Below are 21,728 nucleotides of genomic sequence, written 5' to 3'. Positions count from 1 at the left end.
ATGGACCAATAAGGTGTGGACTCGAGTTACATGACTTGGACTCGAGTCACATATTTGATGACTTCAGACTCGACTTGACAAACTCATGAAGGACTTGTCACTCGACTTAGACTTGAAAACAAATGACTCGTGACTTCAATCTATTGATTCCGAAAGACTGGACTTCCTACCCTTCAATGACAAAAGATTTGATAAAAATACAATTATTATTATTGAGAAAAAAGTTTGCTTGAACCCCTGCAGAGCCACTCTGCCATCGGAAGGCAAACAGGACTTGGATTGACAGGTCCACCTTTAAACAAACTAACAGCCAATCAGGAAGCAGCTGAAAGCATGGGCTGAGATGTATGCACAATAGCAGAGAAAATGATTCCAAGAGTGATATTATTTGGATTTAAAGGTTATACTGTGATTGATAAATAATTTGTACATTAGTATATTATGTACTCATGACTCTTTAGAACTTGGAAATTAAAGTTGAGGACTTTTGACTTGACTTGAACTTGATTGTTTTGACTCGGGACTTTAGTGACATGACTTGAGACTTACTTGAGACTTTAGAAGTGGTGACCTGTTCCCACCTCTGCCAATAACATTATACAATTCAGCAACCATTAGCTACATTATACTTCAAATGATTTTAGGTGATTCCAAAAGTTTTGCAACCACATTACCATTTCACATTTCCAATCAAACAAATGAATGAATGCTGCCAACTTTGCTTACATTTTGCGGTGCCATGGCCGCACAATCAAATGAAAAGTCAACATTGAGTAAAATTTGCTAATTCTATTGTTTCCGTCTGAAGCAAGCCTATTGTGATTTTCTGTCAGTGTCACAAAGGTGTGAGGAACATACTGCACACATGTGGAACTTAAATTTGTATGCTGTTTCCTCCTCCATTTTGCCGTTGCACTTTCTGCATCGATGCACACTCGCTATTTAAGAGCTGAAAGGTCCACGTGCACTCCACAGAATGCGTAAACCTCTGCCAAATACTTCTTTGCCCAGTGTTATCTGGATCAGTGATCCTGACCTTGGTACCATGATTGTTCACACTTTAAAGGCTTGTTAAAAATGTCTATCCTCATTAATAATACAGTAAGTCCAAATCAAAGGGCAGCCACATTTTATTGGATAATCACAATGAAATGTGCAAATCCAGATGAAACTCGGTGGAGTAACTGAGAAACTAAATTTCATGAAAATCGTTCAATTACAAAAAAAAAATTAAACATTTTGAAATTTCCACAAAGATGAGCGATCAAGATTTTTTTTTCCAACTGATCCAGAATCAGTATATTAATCCGGATCGACTCCAAAATGTAATAATTTCATGGTGTAAAGTCTATCTTTGGTTAAAATTTTGTCAGACTACTTTTGATGTTACCCTGCTGACAGACAAACAAAAGAAATGTATTTACGACTGCGATGATTATTCGACATACTCGATAATGTCGAATACAAAAATTAGTCAACGTGTATTTCAATCTTGTAAAGTAATGATAAAATCCAGTCAGCGGCCACTTCCTGCTTTCTTTCTGCTGCAGTGCCTTACATTGACTGCTGGGACAGTGTTGCACCTCCAACTTTGTGCAAGTAAACAGTGAAGAAGAATGGCGGAAAGAGGAAAAATCTTAAGAAGCTTAATGCGACCTAAAGTTTCTAAAGCTTCAGAACTTTTCACCGAAAACAAAGAAGTGAAACACTGAAAATAAACAATAATTAATAAGAATAAAGTAACTTCTGAAATTCAGCTTTCAATCAATAAAGCACGACGGAGATGCACGGACACCCGAAACAGACCCACAGGGGAGAATTGGTTTGTACATGGACAGAGAGAGGAGTGACATCACTACCGCTGATATTTCCCTAATCTTTCATTTTGAATCTCATGCAATTTGATTAGTTTAAACTTCATCATCTCCACAACCTGCAGGTTAGCTACAGCTTTTTAAAGTTACACGTTTACTTTCTTTGTTCACTATTAAGACAACTTACACTTTAAGTTTGTGATACTTAATTTATTCATAATTTTTTTGTGATTTCAATGATATTTGATGTGTTAAATATAACAACTACACCGCAAACACATGTTTTATGTCATTGTTCTAACTCCTCTGTAAAACATGCTGTCACAGTACAACAGGGACACTTTCACAGGTGGAAGGATTTAAGCAGGTGTTACATTAACAGTCCAAAATATATGCTTAAAAACAAAAAAATTAAAAAAAACATAACAATTTTGAACATAAGAACTTGAGTTTTCAGAGCTCACTCCGTTGCTATCCCACATAACTAAAACATGTATCTGGTGTTTTAACTGGAATGTAGACTATATAGTGGTGCAGCTGGTCACAGGAGGCCAGTGCTGAAACACAGCAAAGACCAAATTACTGACAGTAACTTCCCCTTCATTGGACATCATTTAGAAAGAAACCCTTTTTAAAGCGCGTGCCTGTGATGCAGCTGAGAGTCATGTGTCATTAGTTTGTTTTCCTTATGTCATCAGGCTATTTTCTGCCCACTCGACAAGTTACACCATCGTGTTACTGTGGTTTCACTTTAAGAGAGGTCATCCTGCATTCATCGCCGGCTTGTTTTTCTTTTTTACTGTCTGGGGGGTTGAGAAAGTCCAGAAGGTTTGTAACATAAAGTGGGTGAAGGGCTGAATGCTAAGAAGGGAAAGTGGGAGGAGATGAGAGGTTAAGGGAAGCGGATATAATATTACTGGCAGAACTGAAGTAGCCTATATTGGCAGCTGTTTAAGTTCCTTATTAGTCATCAGGATCTCCTCAGTCTCTGCCCCCCCCCCCCCCCCACCACCACCACCGGTCCTCCTTTTCCTCGTCTCATGAGACTGTGGTGAATAGCTCCTGAAATAGAGGCCACTGAAGCGTGGAGAGAAATGTGAAAGCTGGTGTAGACAGAGGGGTGGTTTGTGTGTGTGCTGGCGATGTGATACGGTGCCAGTGTGAGAAATGTGTTCACATGGAAAAGCCATGGACTGAAAGAAAAGAGTAAGAAATGGTGTGTGTTGTGTGTGTGTGAGGGAGGCAAGGCCACTGGGAGATAAGTCATAGGGAGGGGGAGAGAGAGAGAGAGAGAGAGAGAGCGGTGGGGATTTCTGTACAGAGGCAAACTCAGACTGAGAGTCTAAACCTTGAGAGGAACAAAGCTGGTGAGGGTGTTTCCTGCTGCTCTTAAAAATATATCCTCTTCCACACATCCAGCAGAAGTTTGATTTATTTTAACTTCACGCTTTGTGGATTTTTTTTTTTTAATGAAGCTCAGTCAACAAATACAACTCTTCAGAAGAAAGGATCCCATACTTTCCTGACAGGACCTGATCTTTCACCTTTGGGACGAAAATCAGAGATATTGTATACCTTCAAAACCACTTACTGTGCAGAACTGATGTTTGGCTTCAACATGAAGTTTGGAAAGGGGCTTATCATTCTTGGTAAGTCTACTAATGCATAAGTGTCTCATTGTGAATGAGTGTTTGGAGATGATACATGGATATAGTGAATAAAATAAGTAATAATACCAATGAAGGGATGTTGTTTAGTATTTCTCTATAATAATGATAATAATACTGATAATTCTTTTTTTAGGGTGAAAAATTAAAACATTTTCAAATACAGATTTTTCAAAAGATCAGCATCAGCACATTGATGCTACACTGACCGTTGGACAGAGAAGCTCCTCAGGCTGTCAGGGAGATTGAGTTGAATCCATCTGACCTTAGATACTCCTCCTGCTTCAATAGAGCAACACAAATGTAAAGCATAAATCATGGTAAACACAAAATTAAATCTCAAATCCCAATTACAGCTCAAGACCTAAAGCAGATATTTGGTTGTTATCTGAGATTCAAACATATAATGACTTAATTCATGGTTGGGAACCACTGCTCTAGACACATGTGGATCGGCAGCTGTGTGTGAGTGGATTTGAATGAAGCTGCGTTACTTTTGTCTCCAAAATAAATACACGCGGACTGATCCACAAGCGTATTTTGCTCAGTCCACAAACACAAACACAGATTTACACATGATAATTCATAATAAATACACACACATAAATGAGAAAACGTGTAAATTGTGGATGTATTTGTGGATCTGAAAAACATGGTACTTATTCCAGTGCTAGTTGTTTTTTTTTTTTTTTTTACATATAAAATCCATTAAAGAAGGAGGGCCAAGCCCATTTAGAACTTTAACAAATTAAGCATGCATCCAGGAATAGATAACGTTCAAAATCCAATATGTTTTACTTACTTAGAGTATTACAATAATGATAATGTAAAGGCTTCTTGTCAGGAGTTAACAAAGTTTTCTTAAACATAGACTTTGGAGGCTTTGAAGGCCTCTTAAGTCACTTGAAACATTTTAAAAGATATCCATAATTTATTCTGTTGATACCTTGTATATTTTACAAATATATTATTGCGGGTTCCTTAACTTCTTAGATAGAGTTGTGGTTGTGGAAAAAGCAGGTGGTGTTCACTAATCATTACAAGTCTGACGCAACTGAAGGAAATATGAAGCAAATGAGTCATCCTGTAAGAGTAGTGTGTATTTTTTAGCTATTATACTTACTGGTGGAAGACGTTAACGTTGGGTACACTGAATATAATGTGTAAATGATACACTGAATATGTCCAGGACTTGTCTGTCCTCGGTTATTTGATCATATAATTAGACTCAGCCTCACTGTTTCACACACTAACTTGCAGTGTCTGGTTTTCCAGTGGACTTTCTATGGGAGCTGCTGTCTGGCCATACAACAAAAGCCTCTTTGTGACGTAGAGGAACTCAGCTGACACATGTAGAAATATTAGGTACCATGTGTTTAGGGTTTTTGTTTTTAACTTTTATCCGTGACTCACTTGTCAGGGAAATGTGACTTACTTGTGTCTGTCCTGGTGCATAATTTAGTTTGGTTTTCAGGCTGAAATGAGTACGGGGCTACGTCAAGCTTTGTGGAGTTCCCCTATACAAGATACTGTTTGAGGGGCCCCTTATTTGCATAGCTCCATGGAGAGATTCCTCATTCATTAAATTATCCACAAATGGCTGAATATTTGGAACCTGTCAATCATACACACACAGTGTCACTTTTGACTCCAACTGTTTTGACTTAAAGAGTAGAGTGTATCTAGGCCCTAAGTTCCCAAAGTGGGGTACGCAAATTGTGAAAGGGGGAATGTGAATAAAAATGTAAATATGGAAACTAGAATATAAATAGAATAACAGTCAGGAGCCTCCATGCATTGTCACAAATTACACATCGGCCTCTGTAAGATTACCAGTGACGTGCCGTGAGCACTAGGGTTGGGTAGGCAGGGTGTTGCAAATCGAGGCCAACAATGTCAACACCAATGACAATTCCATATGTTTCTGCCGGCAAGTGTTAATTCAATTATATAAATAAAGTTGAATTGAATTCAATTTAACTTTATTTGTATAGCGCAATTTATAACAAAGTTATCTCAATGCGCTTATCAAAATATAAAATTCATAATAAAAAAGAAAAAACCCAACAAGATCCACATGAACAAGCATTAAACATCTAACAAAATCAAGATCATAAAACACCATAAAATAAACAAACAATTATTCTATAGCATCTTCCATACTCTCCCAACAAGATATATTTCATGACACTGCAGCGCATCCGTTGTTTGTGTTGGAAACACAGAGAAAATGACAACAACAACAACTTGGAACAGCCTCAGTGAGGTGGATCCAGAAAGCCAATCCTACCATTCACTGTAAAAAATACAAAACATTTTCTGACCTTACCTTTGCTGAAGGTCTGGGAGCTCAGGTGTTGGTCTCCCATCTTTTAAAAGCTGTTGTTTTTCTTCAAAAGAAAGTTTATTTATTGTCTCTAGAGCTGTCATCCTGCCTGTAGTCCATACCTGTCAAGTTTTGGATTTGAAAATAAGGGAAATTGTCAAGCGCCCGCTACAAGCCGTCTCACCCGCCCAACCAAGCTCCAGTATCCCTTATATTTTAAGATAGGTGTACAAGAAATCTAAAATAGCCACTTGTCAACCACTTACTAAATACAATTACTAGAGACTTGCTAGAGAATGTAGTAGGCCACGCTCTATGAATTCACTAATGCACTCTGAAGATACGTATAGCATCTAGCAAAACGCGGTTACGTCCAAAGGCAGCGTAGAGAGCTGCCTTTAGACGTAAATGGTTTTCATCTTAAAAACACGCTATGGAAACAGAGGCAGAGCAGCAATGTGCTTTTTGCCTTACAGCGGAGTGAGACTGTGATCTCTGCCGTACCAGGAAATTGGTCATTGGTCTATGAAAAGCACAAAATGCTGACACTTTCAAACTTATAGGTACTGTATACCATCATAAATTGATTATTATTTTTTTTTTAATAATTATATTAGGATTAAAACAAATAATCAAAATATCAATTAACCCTTGGGTAGGCACTGCCTACCCTGACTGCACGTCACTGAAGTTTACCCATGCTGAAAGAGAAACAATCTCATAAAAAAAGCACAAAAATGACAAGAGCAACATTGTGCTAGCCAAACGTACTATCAACACTTTGATGCCCTTTGCCATCATGTACTTGTGTGAAAGTGGATTTTCAGCATTGGCAACAAAGACTTTGTTTGGAGAACAATTTAAGACCTTTAAAATTCAATAAAGCATTGCAGTTATGTATATAAGTATTGCTATAGGAAAGTGGGAGGTTAAGTAGCTTTTTCATGGATGGCCAAGTGAGGTTGTGTTCGAAGGTGAGACGTCAGGGACATTTAGGTTTGTTGTGAAATGTGTAGAGTGGTAACTATTGTGTTTTCATATATTTTGGCTTTTAGCAAGTACACTGTAGGGAGTTGAACCCCATTCCACTAATGTGAAAGCACCACTGCCGGTGCCTTTTGCTTTTTTAGCCATTGGGAAAAAGCATGAACAGTAATGCAACAGCATGATATTTGAAAGTGTTTTGAAGGCTAAATCTGGTTAGATTTCTGTTTTGAGGATAATTAAAGGATATGTATGGTCAAATATTGTAATAAGTATGAATTTGTTATCCATCATGGTTATGCTGTTGGATTGATGTTAAACACAAACCCTTAGTATGTTTAAACAAACATGTTAAGTTTTGAATAATTCGCTTTAAGACAGAAATAATGGTAAGGTAGATAGAGAATGACGACTGTTGTAGCACATTGATGATTTTATTAGAATGAGAAATTGTTCAGTAATGGTGAGGGTTAGTGAGGGTCGTTTAAATCATAAACAGTAAATGATTAAATATATGTAGTATTCATGCATGTAACAAAATGAGAGTAATTCATTCATCATGCATGTCACATCATGCAAGAACATATAGGTTGGCGCATATGGACTTACCCACACACACACACACACACACACACACAGCTTTATGTTGAGTAGTACCTAATTCTAGTGACGTGAACGACGGGAGCCGGCTCCTGATTGGGAGCCGCTGTGCATGTATTAACCCTGTGATTGACACTACTAACACTAGGATATAACAAACATTGGGCTCCAAAAGTTCCGCCTTGATCATGATAGGCAGATATATGGTTAAATGAGTATGAAGATAAATGACTATATTTAAAAGTTTGCAGCTTACTCTTCCAAATCTACTCTTTTAATGAGTAATAAAACCCTAAACAAACAGTTTTATGCTTTCAGGAAACAGATAACTGTTTATTTCTTACCAATAAAGTGCAATCCAAGCCTTTATTGAGTGCTATAGCTCATTTGTCTCAGTCGTGTCTAAAATAGGTACTTTTACAACTCAAAGGCACAAATAAAAGCTACCAGGGTGGATAAAATCTTAAATCTTCTGTTTATCATGACAAATAGACTTTCATCTCACAGAGAGGAAGGAACAATATTTATTGGATAATTAAACAGATTTCCATTAAGAATCGAGGCAGAGCAAAGTTGACAGTGAGTATGTCACCCTGTCATCAGGTTTCTGCCAAACCCGTTGACTTTCACTTTCAGCACTGTAGCAAATTCTCAAAGAGACTATTACGTAATTTTTTTACATTTTTTTAATCTCCCTCTCATTGCAGGGTTAGCATGTTTATTGGGAGAATGCTCGTTGCAGTGTCCTCATGGCTTCAATACAGTTGGGAAACGCTGTGATGGTAAATCCTTTCTTTTAATGTGTGCCTTTTCCAAACCCCTCCCCACTGGCTTGTGTCACATCTACTCGAGCCCTAGGCACTATAGCAATATGAAATATCACAGGCAAACTTTTGTTTGATGATTTGTCTCTTAGTTTTTCCATTTCAGGGCTATAAAATCTTATTATAACAGAAAGGCTGGAAATAAATGTATAGATTATAATCTCTCCACCTTGTAAAAAGTTTACAGCAGGATGGGTGAAAAGACTTAGTTGGCATATGAACAACTGGCAAGGCATGTTTCCCTTTTTTAGTCAGCTGGATACTCTGTATACAGTAATCAGACCCCCACAAGCTCTCAGACTGTTCAAGGAAACAAACAATTTATCCCTTGTAAGTTTCTAAGGCCAGCTGTTAAGGTTTAGAAGGACTTTCTTTTAGTTGTGTCCCAATTTTACTGCACGCCAGTTTTTGTCCACAAAAAGACGCTTCTATTAAAAACACTTTTCAATATCAACATGGGATTTACTTCTCTGTACAAACAATTCTTTAATAAATAATCTTTTATTAAAATCTGCAGACATAAATGAATGTCTCGAAAACCTATGTGGGAACCACTCAAACTGCTTCAACACGAATGGCAGTTACTACTGTCAGTGCAAGCAAGGATTCAAAAACTACAGGGGCAACTTTAACTTCACACAGCTGAATGGACAGTGCCAGGGTAAGTGTGCGTGTTTGTGTGTATGACTGTATGACCGATCATATTGCTTCTAACATCCACTGGTTCTATTGGTAGTCGTCAACGAGTGTGAAAACGCCAATGTGTGCGGTCGAAACGCTTACTGCAAAAACCTCAATGGAAGCTACATCTGTATCTGCCATGATGGATACATCAACAACAGCAGACGTGGACACTGCGAAGGTAAGAGTCACTTATAACAGCAAAGTAATTATAATAAAAAATATTCACAAGTGTTTGTGTTCTTTATAACAGCAAATTGACAAAAGAAAAGATTCACTTAGAAATCAAATGAATGGCATGTAAAGAAACTGTCTATTCAATCTCTAGGGGGATTTTTGGCTTGGAGTGTAGGAAATAATCAAAGGTGACGTTTATATTTCCAAATAAAATCAGCAATTCCCACCTGGTACCAATTGGCAGCTAAGTGTTTGGGGACCCTCTGGATTTAAGTGTCCCATAATCATTGTAAATAATGTTTTATTGTATACTCATTGGAATAATTAAAGACTGAACCTCCTTAACCCTTTAAATACTCTTCTTCTTTCAGCCTTTTCCCTTTAGGAGTTTCCACAGCAGATCTGTATCCTTAAATACTCTCTGTCCTCTGTGTCCTCATTCAAAAGATAATTCAAACTTTGAGAATTAAGTGGAAAACTTTAAAAAATTATAGATAACAAAATTTGTATAGTTATATCAATAAGGTATCTATTATGTTTTTGTGTGCATATCAGCAGTTGGACATTGCGTGAAATATTTTTAAAATTTGTCTTGAGGTTGTCATGTTGACTCCTGAAATAAAGGTTATAGTCTAAAAACAAGCTTTGGCCTGTCCATACAGATTTCCTCTGCAATGCAAAGTATTCTGGCTTCTTCTCATTCTGCTATACATAAAAACTTAATCAAATCAAATTGTCTTCAAATTGGCAGTATTACAAAGAAGACTAACATTATTGTCATTTGGCACACGAGTGGTCGATGTTAAACATAAAACTAATCTAGAGAAGAGTCCTAAACACACAAGAGTGTTTTTCTAACACTACTGAACTTTTGTAAAACAGCAAAACCCCCAAGTGCATTAAAATAATTCAATGTTAATCATATCAAACTCGTTTTTGAGCATAAAGCTCACGATATAACAGAAACAACAGTCAACATGAACACAGGCCTCGACAGTATAAAAAGGTTCAGTCTCTTAACTGCATTAACGAACTTTTCCCGACCTAAAAGGTCAAGAAAGCCTTTCGCAACATCAACATTTCAGTCATTCAGCTCTTTTGGATCATTTTGCTTTCTGAAAAATGTTCCCAGCTCTGCAACTTGTTGTTTTATGAAGCCATTTTTCCTTATGAGGACATGGGCTATGTTCAGATGTGTTCTGACCAGTCCGACATGCTTCTGCTCTGCTCTCAGATATAGATGAATGCAAAGATTCAGAATTAAGCCATCAGCATATCTGTGGAGAAAGAGGAAGTTGTGAGAATGTCAATGGCAGTTATTGGTGCAACTGCCCAGAAGGATACACCAACTATGGAAATGCAAGAACCCCTTGTTCAGGTGAGCGTGCAAATAACGTCTGTTTCTAATATGTATCAAAAACAAATTTTCATTAATAAGTAAGTTTGATGTAAATTGTAGATTATTTATGGGTAACACGAGAATGACACTCCATCAGGCGAAGGTCAAATGAAGGGGTTTTAACGATCCAAGCTTTCTAAAACATTGATTGAGACACACTAACTTACCAAAGAGAAAGTTATTTTTGCACACATTTTAGTGGTATCCCTGCTCTATGAGGACATCTTAGAGTTCTTAGTTTAAGAAAAGAAAATTTGAAATTAGATTCCACAATTCCCAAAGGCATTGCAAAAAAAAGTGGTGGTAAAAAAAACAACAATCCATTGATGCAACAGAATGAAAACATTTGAATCCAGCCCGATATGACTATAAGAATGCTGCATTTTGAGACAAACCTTGTTAAAATTATTGATGAAATACTTGGAGTACAGTAGTGAACTGTGGTTGTAGTGATTAAAGAAGTCAACTTGTTAACACTGCATTGGAGTCACAAAGAAAAACCCTGCCCTCACTTTAACTATTGTCACTCTAGGCCTTCTTTTCTTATTCTAAGTATTTGTTTTCCAAAAATCTGCCATCACATGGTAGGATTAGTCAATGTGAATCTATTCAGCTTTGAGATATTTCAAAATATAACATGTTTGGTGATGAATCATTAGTTCAGGAATTAAGAAACAATGTGGTGACAAACTCTTAGTTTCTTCACATAAATGAGCTGATAAGGATCGAGATACTACAGAATTAAAACATTTTGATTCCTTCATTTTATCACCAACGCAATTGGAATTTCTACAGAGCTGGTGATATCAAACAAGTAGGTTAAGTCAAACTCATATCTTAACCCTACATGTGCAAAACTCAATCCATGAATGCAACATTTACTCAGATTCCAATCAGACATGCATTCTGAGTCTGCATTACTCCTAGTTACTTACTTACTTCTTTTAGTCTCGCAGACAGAATCTTCTGTGTTCTTGTGCTTGTATGTGACCACCACCTATGTTAATCTTTTGTTTATTTATAACTAAGTAAACATATTGTTTTGTTTAAAGCTGTAGATGTGATTTAGGTCTGATAAGTCATATTTTAGTTGTAGGATTTACTTTTTGAATATCTAATCTTGTGTAAGGACCTGTACTCTTTCTTTTGCATCACACTAACACATAGGACTTTTAAATATTTGAAATAAACTCAACTTAATCTCAACCTAACCTCTGATCGAGCATCTTACCAGACAGATAAGTCTGTATTTATAATTATTTGGTCAGATTTTCCAAACCAAACTGACAAGCTGCTGAACAAACACAAGCCATTGATATCCGGTATCAAAGTTAACGTTGTGGTGTTAATCTAGAGTTTTCCTTTATTTCCTGTAGCGCTCAGCTGCAGTGATTTCAGTGCCAGCAGCAACTTTGCAGAGGTACGTTTGCTTGCAATAGACACTCTGAGGTTTTAGAGAAACAGAAACTATACTAATTTCCTGTTAAGTGTTTGTTCCTCTTTAGGCACTTATGGGGGTTTGATTCAGGCCTTAGTGTCTCACTAAACTAATCTAACTCTTTAATTCCATTTGACCAGACTGTCCCTTAGCCCTGCAGGGCAAGACATATATAAGTGAACTTCGATGTGGAGTAGACTGAATAGTCTCATTATGCTCTCTGTCTCCCAGTCGCTCACAGGCCTGGCAGACATTTTGTTGATGATGAAAAACAGCTGCTTGGCTCTGTCTGATTCAAGTGCTGCTCCTGGTGAAGGAAAAGTGAATGGGGAGGCGCTACTAAAGGTCAGAAAAAACAGATACATAACTCAGAGAAGCTCACATATACTGTATATGCACACAGCATGCTCACGAGTGCAACAAGTAAAATCAATTCCTGTTTCATGTACAGAAACTTTTCAACGCAACTCAAGTCATCCTGTCTCCTGGAAACCTGAACAACAGCGAGGGAGTGAGTGGGCTGCTCACTACCGTGGAGAACTCAATTTTATTTATCGGTCCTCAATTAAAACTCAACCACACCAAGTTAACAACCACAGAAACAGGTAATACATCAAATACTGAACTGTTTTGCCTTCCTGAATGGCAGTATCTCTTAAGAATGTTTTTTTTTTCTCACTTGAATAGATGCAGAAATTGCTGTTCACAGAGGAGAGACTCCACCCTCTGGACCCGTCCATTTGGCCAATGAAAATGCTTTACTCGACACTGACTGGACAACAGCAGCTGGGACGGGACTATACCCAGGTGATATTGTCTTCTCATTGTCACATCCCTTAGTTACCTGCCTGTTCTTGTCTCTCATTCTGATTTCTTACTTCTATCAGCTTTTCTTTTTCTCACATTGTCATTTCTCTACATGTCTCGTCTTGTGGTGTTTAGATTGGTTATGGACTTGCTTTGCAAATTTCCCCTTTGTGGGACGAATAAAGGAATTCTTATTCTAATTCACCTTACCTTTTATTATCATAGGTTATTTCATCATTAAAAATGTCTCTTTATTGTTTTTCCCTTGGTTCTTCGAGCCTTGCCATTGATGATCTTGCTGTCTAGATTTTTTCTCTCTTATTGCTTGTCTTTCATTGTCTTGCCTCATTTCTAAGTTATTCTAAGTCTTATCATAGCTTTCATTGCCTTTTCTTACATTTTTGTCTATCTTGTTTTTCTTTATTGCTTTCTTTCCTTTACTTTTGTTTTTGACTTTCCACTATTGACATTTATTTTCAACATTTTCATGTTTTGGATGTCTCTCATCTCAGGTTTCGCTCTAGCTGCGTTGCTGAGCTATAAAAACCTTGAAGGATCTGTGAATGGCTTTTTTGAGGGGCTCAAAGGGCACGATAGAGACGGAGAAGATCCCACCTTCCAGGTTTCCTCCAAAGTCGTGTCAGTTGTTGTCTCCAATCCCTCCACTCAGAAACTGAGTCACTCTGTCAACATCACCCTCAGACATTTAAAGGTAGACACAATGATTTTTATTTATTCCCTTCATAGTGCGTGTGAGTTTTTGTCTTTTCAGCGTTACCAAGCTCAGTTTGCCTGTGTTTTAGGACAGAGAGGAGTCGGAGGAAGTGAAATACATCTGTGCATACTGGAATGAGAGAGGGGGCTGGTCCACAGATGGTTGCTATCAGCAGCACTCCAACGCCACACACACTTTGTGTACATGTGAACATCTGAGCAGCTTTGCTGTGCTCATGGCCTTGTACCCAATGGAGGTAGGTAATAAAAACCTTAAGAACCTAAAGAGTAACTTTGTCCAAGACATTAAATCACACCAAAGTTCTCTTAAAGGACTTTAAAGAAAGCTTCTGAAAAGCAAGAGCTTAGGGAAATATTCAATCCAAGGGAAAGTTTTATTCCTCCCTAGTTTATATATAAAACTGTTAACAATCCCTAATTTCTTCCAATATTTACACCTGCTCTATCTATAATGGCTGCCATAGGAGCAGCCCTGAGCAAAAAACACATGCTCATTATTCCAACACAACTGTACCTGCATCACACAATGTTTCTTTCCCAGAATCCAACCCAATTCTCCTCAGAGTGAGATACATTTTCCAATTTCCAAACCACAATGCTATACTTTTGAGCTCTTAACAAACATTTAATGCAATTACAAGGTAATATATACATGGTTTATGGATATGTAAGTTTCTATGTAGGTTCTTGCAGTAGAAATGTATGTAAAAGAACATCTAGGTTTTCTGTTGCAGATTTTAAAGGAAAACTTCTAAATCATTGCAGTTATCTGTCAACCTTTTACAGCTGGGCACAGAAATCAATATTACTCATCAAATCTTGACCTTAAAAACATTATTTTTTCCCCTCAGGGAAAAGCTCTTAGAATGACTTGAGTTTATTCCACATTTTAATTCACATACATGAAGATATTTAATTCTACATTAAATCTAAAATGAACTGACGTCCTTCTTGTGTCGCTGTTTGCACTCACGTATATAGTGTCTTTCTATTTCAGCATGACTTTGGCCTCATGTTGATGACCAAGATTGGGCTGAGCATCTCTCTGCTGTGTCTGATACTCTGCATCCTGACCTTCAAGTTGTGCCGATCCATTCAGGGAACGCGCACCACCATTCACCTACATCTCTGCATCTGCCTCTTCGTGGCTGACCTCGTCTTCCTTGTGGGAATTTCACAGACTAAACCTGTGGTATGTAAATACATGGCTTTTAGATGACCCCGGACATGCACGGTGAAATTAATAACCCTAAATCACATGGTGTCTTAATAATAAGGTGACTTCAAATTGTGACAAATGGCTGTGTGGGTGATGTATTTACTATATCAGCTGTTTGATATATATAAAATAAAATAGCAGAAGCCTCAAATATTTTAATGCATGAAAATAACTACAAAATAAATTAATATTGCAATTTTGATGAACTTATGTATATGGTAAGGTATATGGTGAAGTATATAGTGCTTTAGGTATGGGGAATTAATTTTTATCACAGCATGATGAGAGTGTTTGATCTGAGGGCCACATTATCAACATTCATGTTAGCATTTAGAATCTGACCATTAATACTTTTCTCTCATGTACATTTTTGTTTTCATTTTGTGTTTTTCTGCCGTCATTTTGTTTATTTGTTGTCATTTGTCTATTTTTCACTAATTTTATGAATTTCTGTTTTGTGTATTTTTGGAGTAATTTTGTTTATTTTTGCTGACATTTTGCGCATATACATTGGGGACCACAATATCAGACCGAGATATTAGTCCCCGGGCTGCCAGTTGCTTATTTTTGATGTACATACATAGAAAAACTCCTAAATACTTGTAGAACTGTCTTTAAAAGCAGAAAATACTTTGTGATTTCAGACAATTAGATGCTATGAAAAAAATCTGTTTTGCATTTTTTTCAACAATTGCATAGAAAATAATTTTAACAGAATTAGGAGTATTATTTCCACAAATTTGTACACTATTTTGTTTGCAGGGCGGCTGCAGGTTTGTTGCAGGGTTGCTTCATTACTTTTTCCTGGCTGTCTTTACCTGGATGCTGTTAGAAGGGGTCCAGCTCTACCGCATGGTCGTCCTTGTGTTCAACGCCACCATTCAGCCTCTCTACCTTTACGTCACTGGTTATGGAATTCCTCTGGCCATTGTAGTTCTTTCTGCCATCATTAGACCAAATGGATACGGCACTAACCAGCAGTAAGTTGTTTGAGTGTTTGAGAGTGGTGCTTCTGTGTGTTTTTGTGCATCTGTTTTTACACTGGTGCTGCATATTACCAGTGACATCATTAGCATTTACTGTTATCTGTTTCAATGATGTAAGGAACACCCAGTCGTAAACATGTTCCCTCTTTTGACATGTAGCTGCTGGCTGTCTCTGGAGGACGGCTTGATCTGGAGCTTCTACGGCCCGGTGTGCTTCATTATCCTCATAAACGTCTTCTTCTTCCTTGTTACCGTGTGGAAGTTGGTCCAGAAGTTCAGCACCCTTAACCCAGACCTGTCCAAGCTGCACAAAATTAAGTCAGTGTGTGTGCATGTGAAATGTGCTGCTTTGTGTCTGGTGCTTTTGTAATGTGTTTGTACATCCGCTTGGCATACAAACAAACCTGTGACATGCACATGCACTTAATGCTGTAATGGGGAAACTGTTTGATGGGAGGAATGTGAGTGTTTGGGGGGAAAAACAGGAAAGTATTGGGAATGTTTTCATAGTGCTGACCCCCCTTCTTTCCAAATGATCATCAAGGGGACCAAGGGGCCCTCTTTGAGTGCCCTTTGACCCTATCTATCCCCACTGAGCTCCCAGTAAAGTCAGCAGAATGTGCAGCTGTAGAGAACATATACTGTTCATTCTTTTAACTCCTATTCTCTGCTGGAGCATCCAAATATTGACGTTTTATTGCCCAAAGCAATCATAAATTGTGTTCATGTTCAAAGTGTATTTGTATGGCTTTAAATAATAATAATAGCAGAAATCAAAGCCTAATTCTAAACAAGCTACTTAAAAATTAATTGGTTCACATACATGCAAATGAAGTCAGGTCAATACAAGTGTATTAGGAAATGAAAACACATGCATCATAATTAAATATGTGAGGTTTACTGGTGCACAGAGGCAAATGGCACAGTTACACATAACATACAAAGCCAGCGCAATAACAAATACTCTTGAGCACTCCCGGTGAGTACCTTGCAATTTTTTTTGTCTTAAAGGTAAAACTTTAAAAGTGAATACAGGGATGACTGAGATTTTTCAGGACCACAGCTGCTTTCAGCATATTTGCCTTTTTTTTTTTGCAATCAAAGTAAATAATTTCCCGTAAAGAGATCCCAAAGGTCCTGTGTGGGAAAAGGATCTTTTTTTGGGACTGACATAGTTTATTCAGTCGATACTGAAACTCAGTCAAGCAAAGGTCATTGATGCTGACTCTTAGTTTATGGTTGATTTTCAATCTAGCTTAGCAAAATACATACAACCTGTCCAGATCAGGGTACCAATGTGGATGGATTACAAATGGAATAAATTGCATGTGACCTGCCCATATCTTTACATTTACCTAATAAATGAACCCAGCGAGTAACCTGCACGGTAAAATCATCACACGCCATTAATCACAGTGTACTTTATGACGGATATAAATACAACATGTTGAACATGAACTTTTCACTTACATGTTATGAAATGGAGAGACATTTTTGGAGACTGGTTTTTACCCCTCCGTCCTATGAAGGGAAGCCAGCATTTTCTTCATTTTTTCTTTTGGGATGATATAAAAAGGCAGTGGCTTCCGTACAGTTGCCATATTAATGTACCAACATTCTATTCGTACGCAGCGCCTCTCATTGGCCAGTTTAGGTCAGTCATTGGCCAGTCATGTGACTAAGACTAAACCTAACCCTAACCCTAACCCTAACCCTAACCCTAATCCTAATCCTAACCCTAACCCTGAGACGCTACGTTCTAGTACTTCGGTTAACGTACCAATAGCACCGGGGGTTGTCCGTACGTACGTACGATTAGACACTTTCTATAAAAAATAATATCTGTATTATTTTTTTACATTGGACAAACAGCCAAACACACAACAGCTCTTCGGCATAGTGAAACCTTTTCTGTCACAACGGGAGTCATTACGTTGTTAACTTTGTTTTACCCACAAACAAATATGGTGACTGGCGTTGCTAGGCAGAAGCGCCACAACTCACCCTCATGCCCGACTTCCCGAATTTTTGTTTGACTTTTATGGATTTTCCCAGACAGTAGATACTGACTGATTCATTGTGATGCTCACTGCTGCTGTCCCACTAATCTTCATGTCCAATCTTGTTTTTCTCACACAGAGCCTTCACAGTCACAGCTATAGCCCAGATGTGTATCTTAGGTCTGATGTGGGTCTTTGGGGCCTTCCTCTTTCAGAAGGACGCTATAGTGTCAGCCTATATTTTCACCTTCCTCAACAGCCTGCAGGGGGCGCTGGTCTTTATCATGCACTGCCTTTTGTCCAAACAGGTAAAGATACTATCACGCTGCAGATGCTGGAGTGTAAAAAAAAAAAACAAAAAAAAAACTATAAACTTTAATGGTGAAGTGAATTAAAGTCAAGTGAATCTGTAGGTTGTGGATGGATTTGTTTTTGATGTTTTTCTGCCCTCTACAGGTGAGAGATGAGTATGCTAGTTTCTGCTCGTGCATCTGCACACCACAGAAGAAGAAATATTCAGGTTTCAGCAGCACCAACCCTTCTAGCAGTCAGTCACAGGTGAGACAGTAGCACTCCATCATACACACCGATATTCAGAAAGCTTAAAAAGGGAGCTTATATGAATGAAAACAGCAAGCACACGCAGTCAAAGACGCTCTATAATACGATAGGTTTATTTATTTATTTATTTTCTTTAAAAATAATTGTACAGCAGCCACGGGAGGAAGAAAACGTGTCATTCTTAAGAGACGGTGGCCACCATTTATACTCAAGGCAGGGTTGGGGTCAATTACATTTTAAAATTACAATTACATCTTTAGTTATTCATGTTCAATTACAACTCAATTCCGATTACGTTGACCAACATTTTTTCCAATTACAATCACAATTACAATTATTATTTTACCCTGAAAGTCAATTACAATTACTAAACTCACTTATATTGATATTATGAACAAGTAAGGTAATTTTGATATAAAGCATATTTTAATAAGATAATAACTATGTAGGCCTCTGTGTAAGTCATAGAACTGTACGGTTCCCCAGTTTTGCATTAAATGAAATTGTAAATGACATATTTAATTTAAATTTATATGCCAATTACAATTACAAAGTCAATATTTAAACTGAATTACAATTCAATTACGATTACAATGGCAATACATCATAAATGTAATTAATCATCAATCATACAATTACAATTGTAATTGATCCCAAACCTGGCTCAAGTCATAGACAGGTGTTGGGAAAATAGTGGCTCCACTGGCTGAAGCAAACGTTGGTGATGATCACAACTCAGCAATACAATACATTTATTATTTTTATTTTTTCCAAAAAGATTGCATAGTGGTAACTTTTGACAACATATGCAGAGAAAATAAATAGATCGATAAAGATAATAACAGGGTTAAACCTATCGTATTGTACATGATATTTTAATAGAGCCTGCAATTAAATGTGAGTACGTGTACCCTTTAAAGTGTTTAGTTTTCTTAACTTGTTTTGGTAGAATATAATAAAGATGGTTTTCTTTATCTATTTTCAGGGTTCTCGGAGTGGACAGCTCACAGGGGAATCCCAAATATGAAGAGCATTGCAATCAATTAACACCAAAGAGAGTCTATCCTACCTTTGGTCTGCTTGGCCTGAGTCAGTTGTAACATTATTGTTCATTCTTTTGCCTTTTGAACATTTACCTTTCTCATGGGTTTGGACCAGACAACATTTTCACAGATTGGTCTCTGGGGACATTACATAATGTGAGGAATTTTCTCAGATTTAAAAAAAAAAAATTCTGTATTTCAATGCCTGCGATTTATTCCTCATCTTTAGTTTGATAAATGGGACCATTTTAGGATCACCCTCATATGCATAAATATAAATCCAGTGAGTACAGAGGCATGGTGTTCTACTCCGTCACTCACCTTAAAATCATTTTCTCTAAAAAACTGATATTTTACAGCCGTCTTTGTAAATCAAACTGCAATAATAGAGCCATTGTCACTTTTTATATAGCCTGTATTTCTTTCAGAGCCATGTACATTAATTTATTTGTAGTTGCTGACTGTAAAGGATAACTTTGGTATAGGTAGGCTGTAAGTAAATATGAGCACAAGTGAACAGTTTGCACTCGCTTAAATGGCTTTTTTATGTTAGATGTACAAGGTCACGTGTCATTTTTCAATGAGGAAAAAACAAATGACTAAAAATGTAAATTTCCCACTAAGTGCCTCAGTGCATGCCTGGCCAGTCTCGCCAGTTGTCGGGTTTTTGAGGAGTCACAGGGAGTCTGAGCTGTCGCCGACAAAAATCAGCCACAACTCTCCACCCACTCAAACGAGAAGCTGTAAGGGTTCACTGAGATTTAAAAAGCCCAAGCTAGACAAATGTGTCAGAGCAGCTTCAAATCTCCAGCGATCCTTTCAGGTGTTCGAAGTCTGTGGGTAAAAAGCGGCTAAGTGATGTAATGACGTCAGACTAAGTAATTAATCAGAGATTGTTGTTATTGAAGCTGCAGTCTGAATGCAGATGTGACCTTAAAATTTCCAAGCTTATATAAGCCCACTCATGATGCTAGACAGCACGTCATGTTTTCAGAGATCGGTGGAGTTAATGCATCAAGGCAACACTTTTTGAATCATCATACACAATTTTGAGCATGGGGTCATTTGTTATAGTTCATTGGTGAACCTGTGTTAGTGCACCTGCAGGTTTTGTGCTTAGATTTGACACATTATTAGTCAAGAAAACAAATCTGGTACAGAATATGTCCACCCCTGACATGTCTGCTGCTTCTCCAACATGAAACATGTTGTTATTTAGCTGTTAGCAGTGACGTGCCGTGAGCACTAGGGTTGGGTAGGCAGGGCGTTCCAAATCGAGACCACCAATGTCAACACCAATGACAATATCATATGTTTCTGCTGGCAAGTGTTAATCCAATTCAATTCAATTCAACTTTATTTGTATAGCGCAATTTACCATCTCAATGCGCTTATCTAAAAATAAAATTCATTATAAGAAAGAAAAAACCCAACAAGATCCACACGAACAAGCATTTAGCCATCTAACAAAATCAACATCGTAAAACACCATTAAAGAAACATAAACAATTATTTAATATAGCCTCCATACTCTCCCAACAAGATATTTCTCATGACACGGCAGCACAAACAACGGAGAAAATGACAACAACAACAACTCGGAACAGCCTCAGTGACGCGCATGCACAAAGCCAATCCTTCCATTCACTGTAGAAAATACAAACAGTGTTCTGACCTTACCTTTGCTGAAGGTCTGGTAACTCAGGTGTTGGTCTCCCATCTTTTAAAAGCTGTCGTTTTTCCTCAAAAAAAAAGGTTTTTTTATCGTCTCTAGCGCTGTCATCCTGACTGTAGTGTCATCCCGCCCACTCGCTAGAGAATGTAGCAGCAGCGGTCATGTGATATCAATTCACTAATGCACTGTGGACTTAGGTATAGCATTTAGCATAGCGCGGTTACGTCCAAAAGCAGCGTAGAGAGCTGCCTTTGGACATAAATGGGTGTTATCTTGGGGAACTGACTGTGCATGCGCAAACATATAAAAACACGCTATGGGAACAGAGGCAGAGCAGCAACGTGCCTTTGAGAAGGGGTGTGGCCTCCTCCTCCCAAATAGCGATGTTTAGCAATTTTTGCTATGAAAAGCACAAAATGCTGACACTTTCAAACTAATAGGTATTGTAGGCATCGGAAATTGAAAAAAAAAAAAAAATTATAATTATATTATAATTAAAACAAATAATCAAAATATCAATTTACCCTTGGGTAGGCACTGCCTACTTTGCCTACCCTGACTGCACGTCACTGGCTGTTAGCCAGGGCCTGCACACGCTGCTGTAAATGAACAAACCAAAATCCTCAGAACTCATAGGATTTGTCATCAATTTAAGCTGATTCATTTAATTCCCGCATTTTTTAGTCGTAAAATGAGGAGCGAGCACATTACGTTTTTTACATGTTTGTGTAGAAATTAAGAAAACTTGAGAATGAGAATTAATGCCTTAATTGTAAAGCACAAAAAGATTGT

General features: G+C 37.7%; 1 protein-coding gene across 2 annotated transcripts; it reads left to right on the top strand.

Annotated features, from left to right (window-relative positions):
• The first annotated feature begins 2,745 nt into the window (after positions 1 to 2,745).
• On the top strand, positions 2,746 to 20,603 carry adgre5b.1 (adhesion G protein-coupled receptor E5b, duplicate 1). 2 transcript variants are annotated; one of them, XM_028444913.1, is made up of 18 exons: positions 2,750 to 3,181; positions 3,290 to 3,463; positions 8,099 to 8,173; positions 8,733 to 8,876; positions 8,952 to 9,077; positions 10,308 to 10,451; positions 11,849 to 11,892; positions 12,142 to 12,255; positions 12,362 to 12,515; positions 12,598 to 12,717; positions 13,230 to 13,429; positions 13,521 to 13,688; positions 14,450 to 14,644; positions 15,434 to 15,651; positions 15,817 to 15,975; positions 17,797 to 17,965; positions 18,114 to 18,215; positions 19,204 to 20,603. In XM_028444913.1, the coding sequence occupies exons 2-18, from the start codon at positions 3,418 to 3,420 to the stop codon at positions 19,243 to 19,245; spliced, it is 2,220 nt and encodes a 739-aa protein (XP_028300714.1). In that variant the 5' UTR covers positions 2,750 to 3,181; positions 3,290 to 3,417; the 3' UTR covers positions 19,246 to 20,603. The 2 variants fall into 2 exon arrangements, with proteins under 2 accessions (XP_028300718.1, XP_028300714.1); XM_028444917.1 differs by lacking the exon at positions 8,099 to 8,173 and having other exon boundaries at positions 2,746 to 3,463.
• Positions 20,604 to 21,728: the final 1,125 nt, after the last annotated feature.

This window comes from Gouania willdenowi, chromosome 1, assembly GCF_900634775.1.
Source record: "Gouania willdenowi chromosome 1, fGouWil2.1, whole genome shotgun sequence".
NCBI lineage: Eukaryota > Metazoa > Chordata > Actinopteri > Blenniiformes > Gobiesocidae > Gouania > Gouania willdenowi.
The sequence above is the reverse complement of the archived record's forward strand: the minus strand, read 5'-3'. Positions and strand labels throughout refer to the sequence as shown.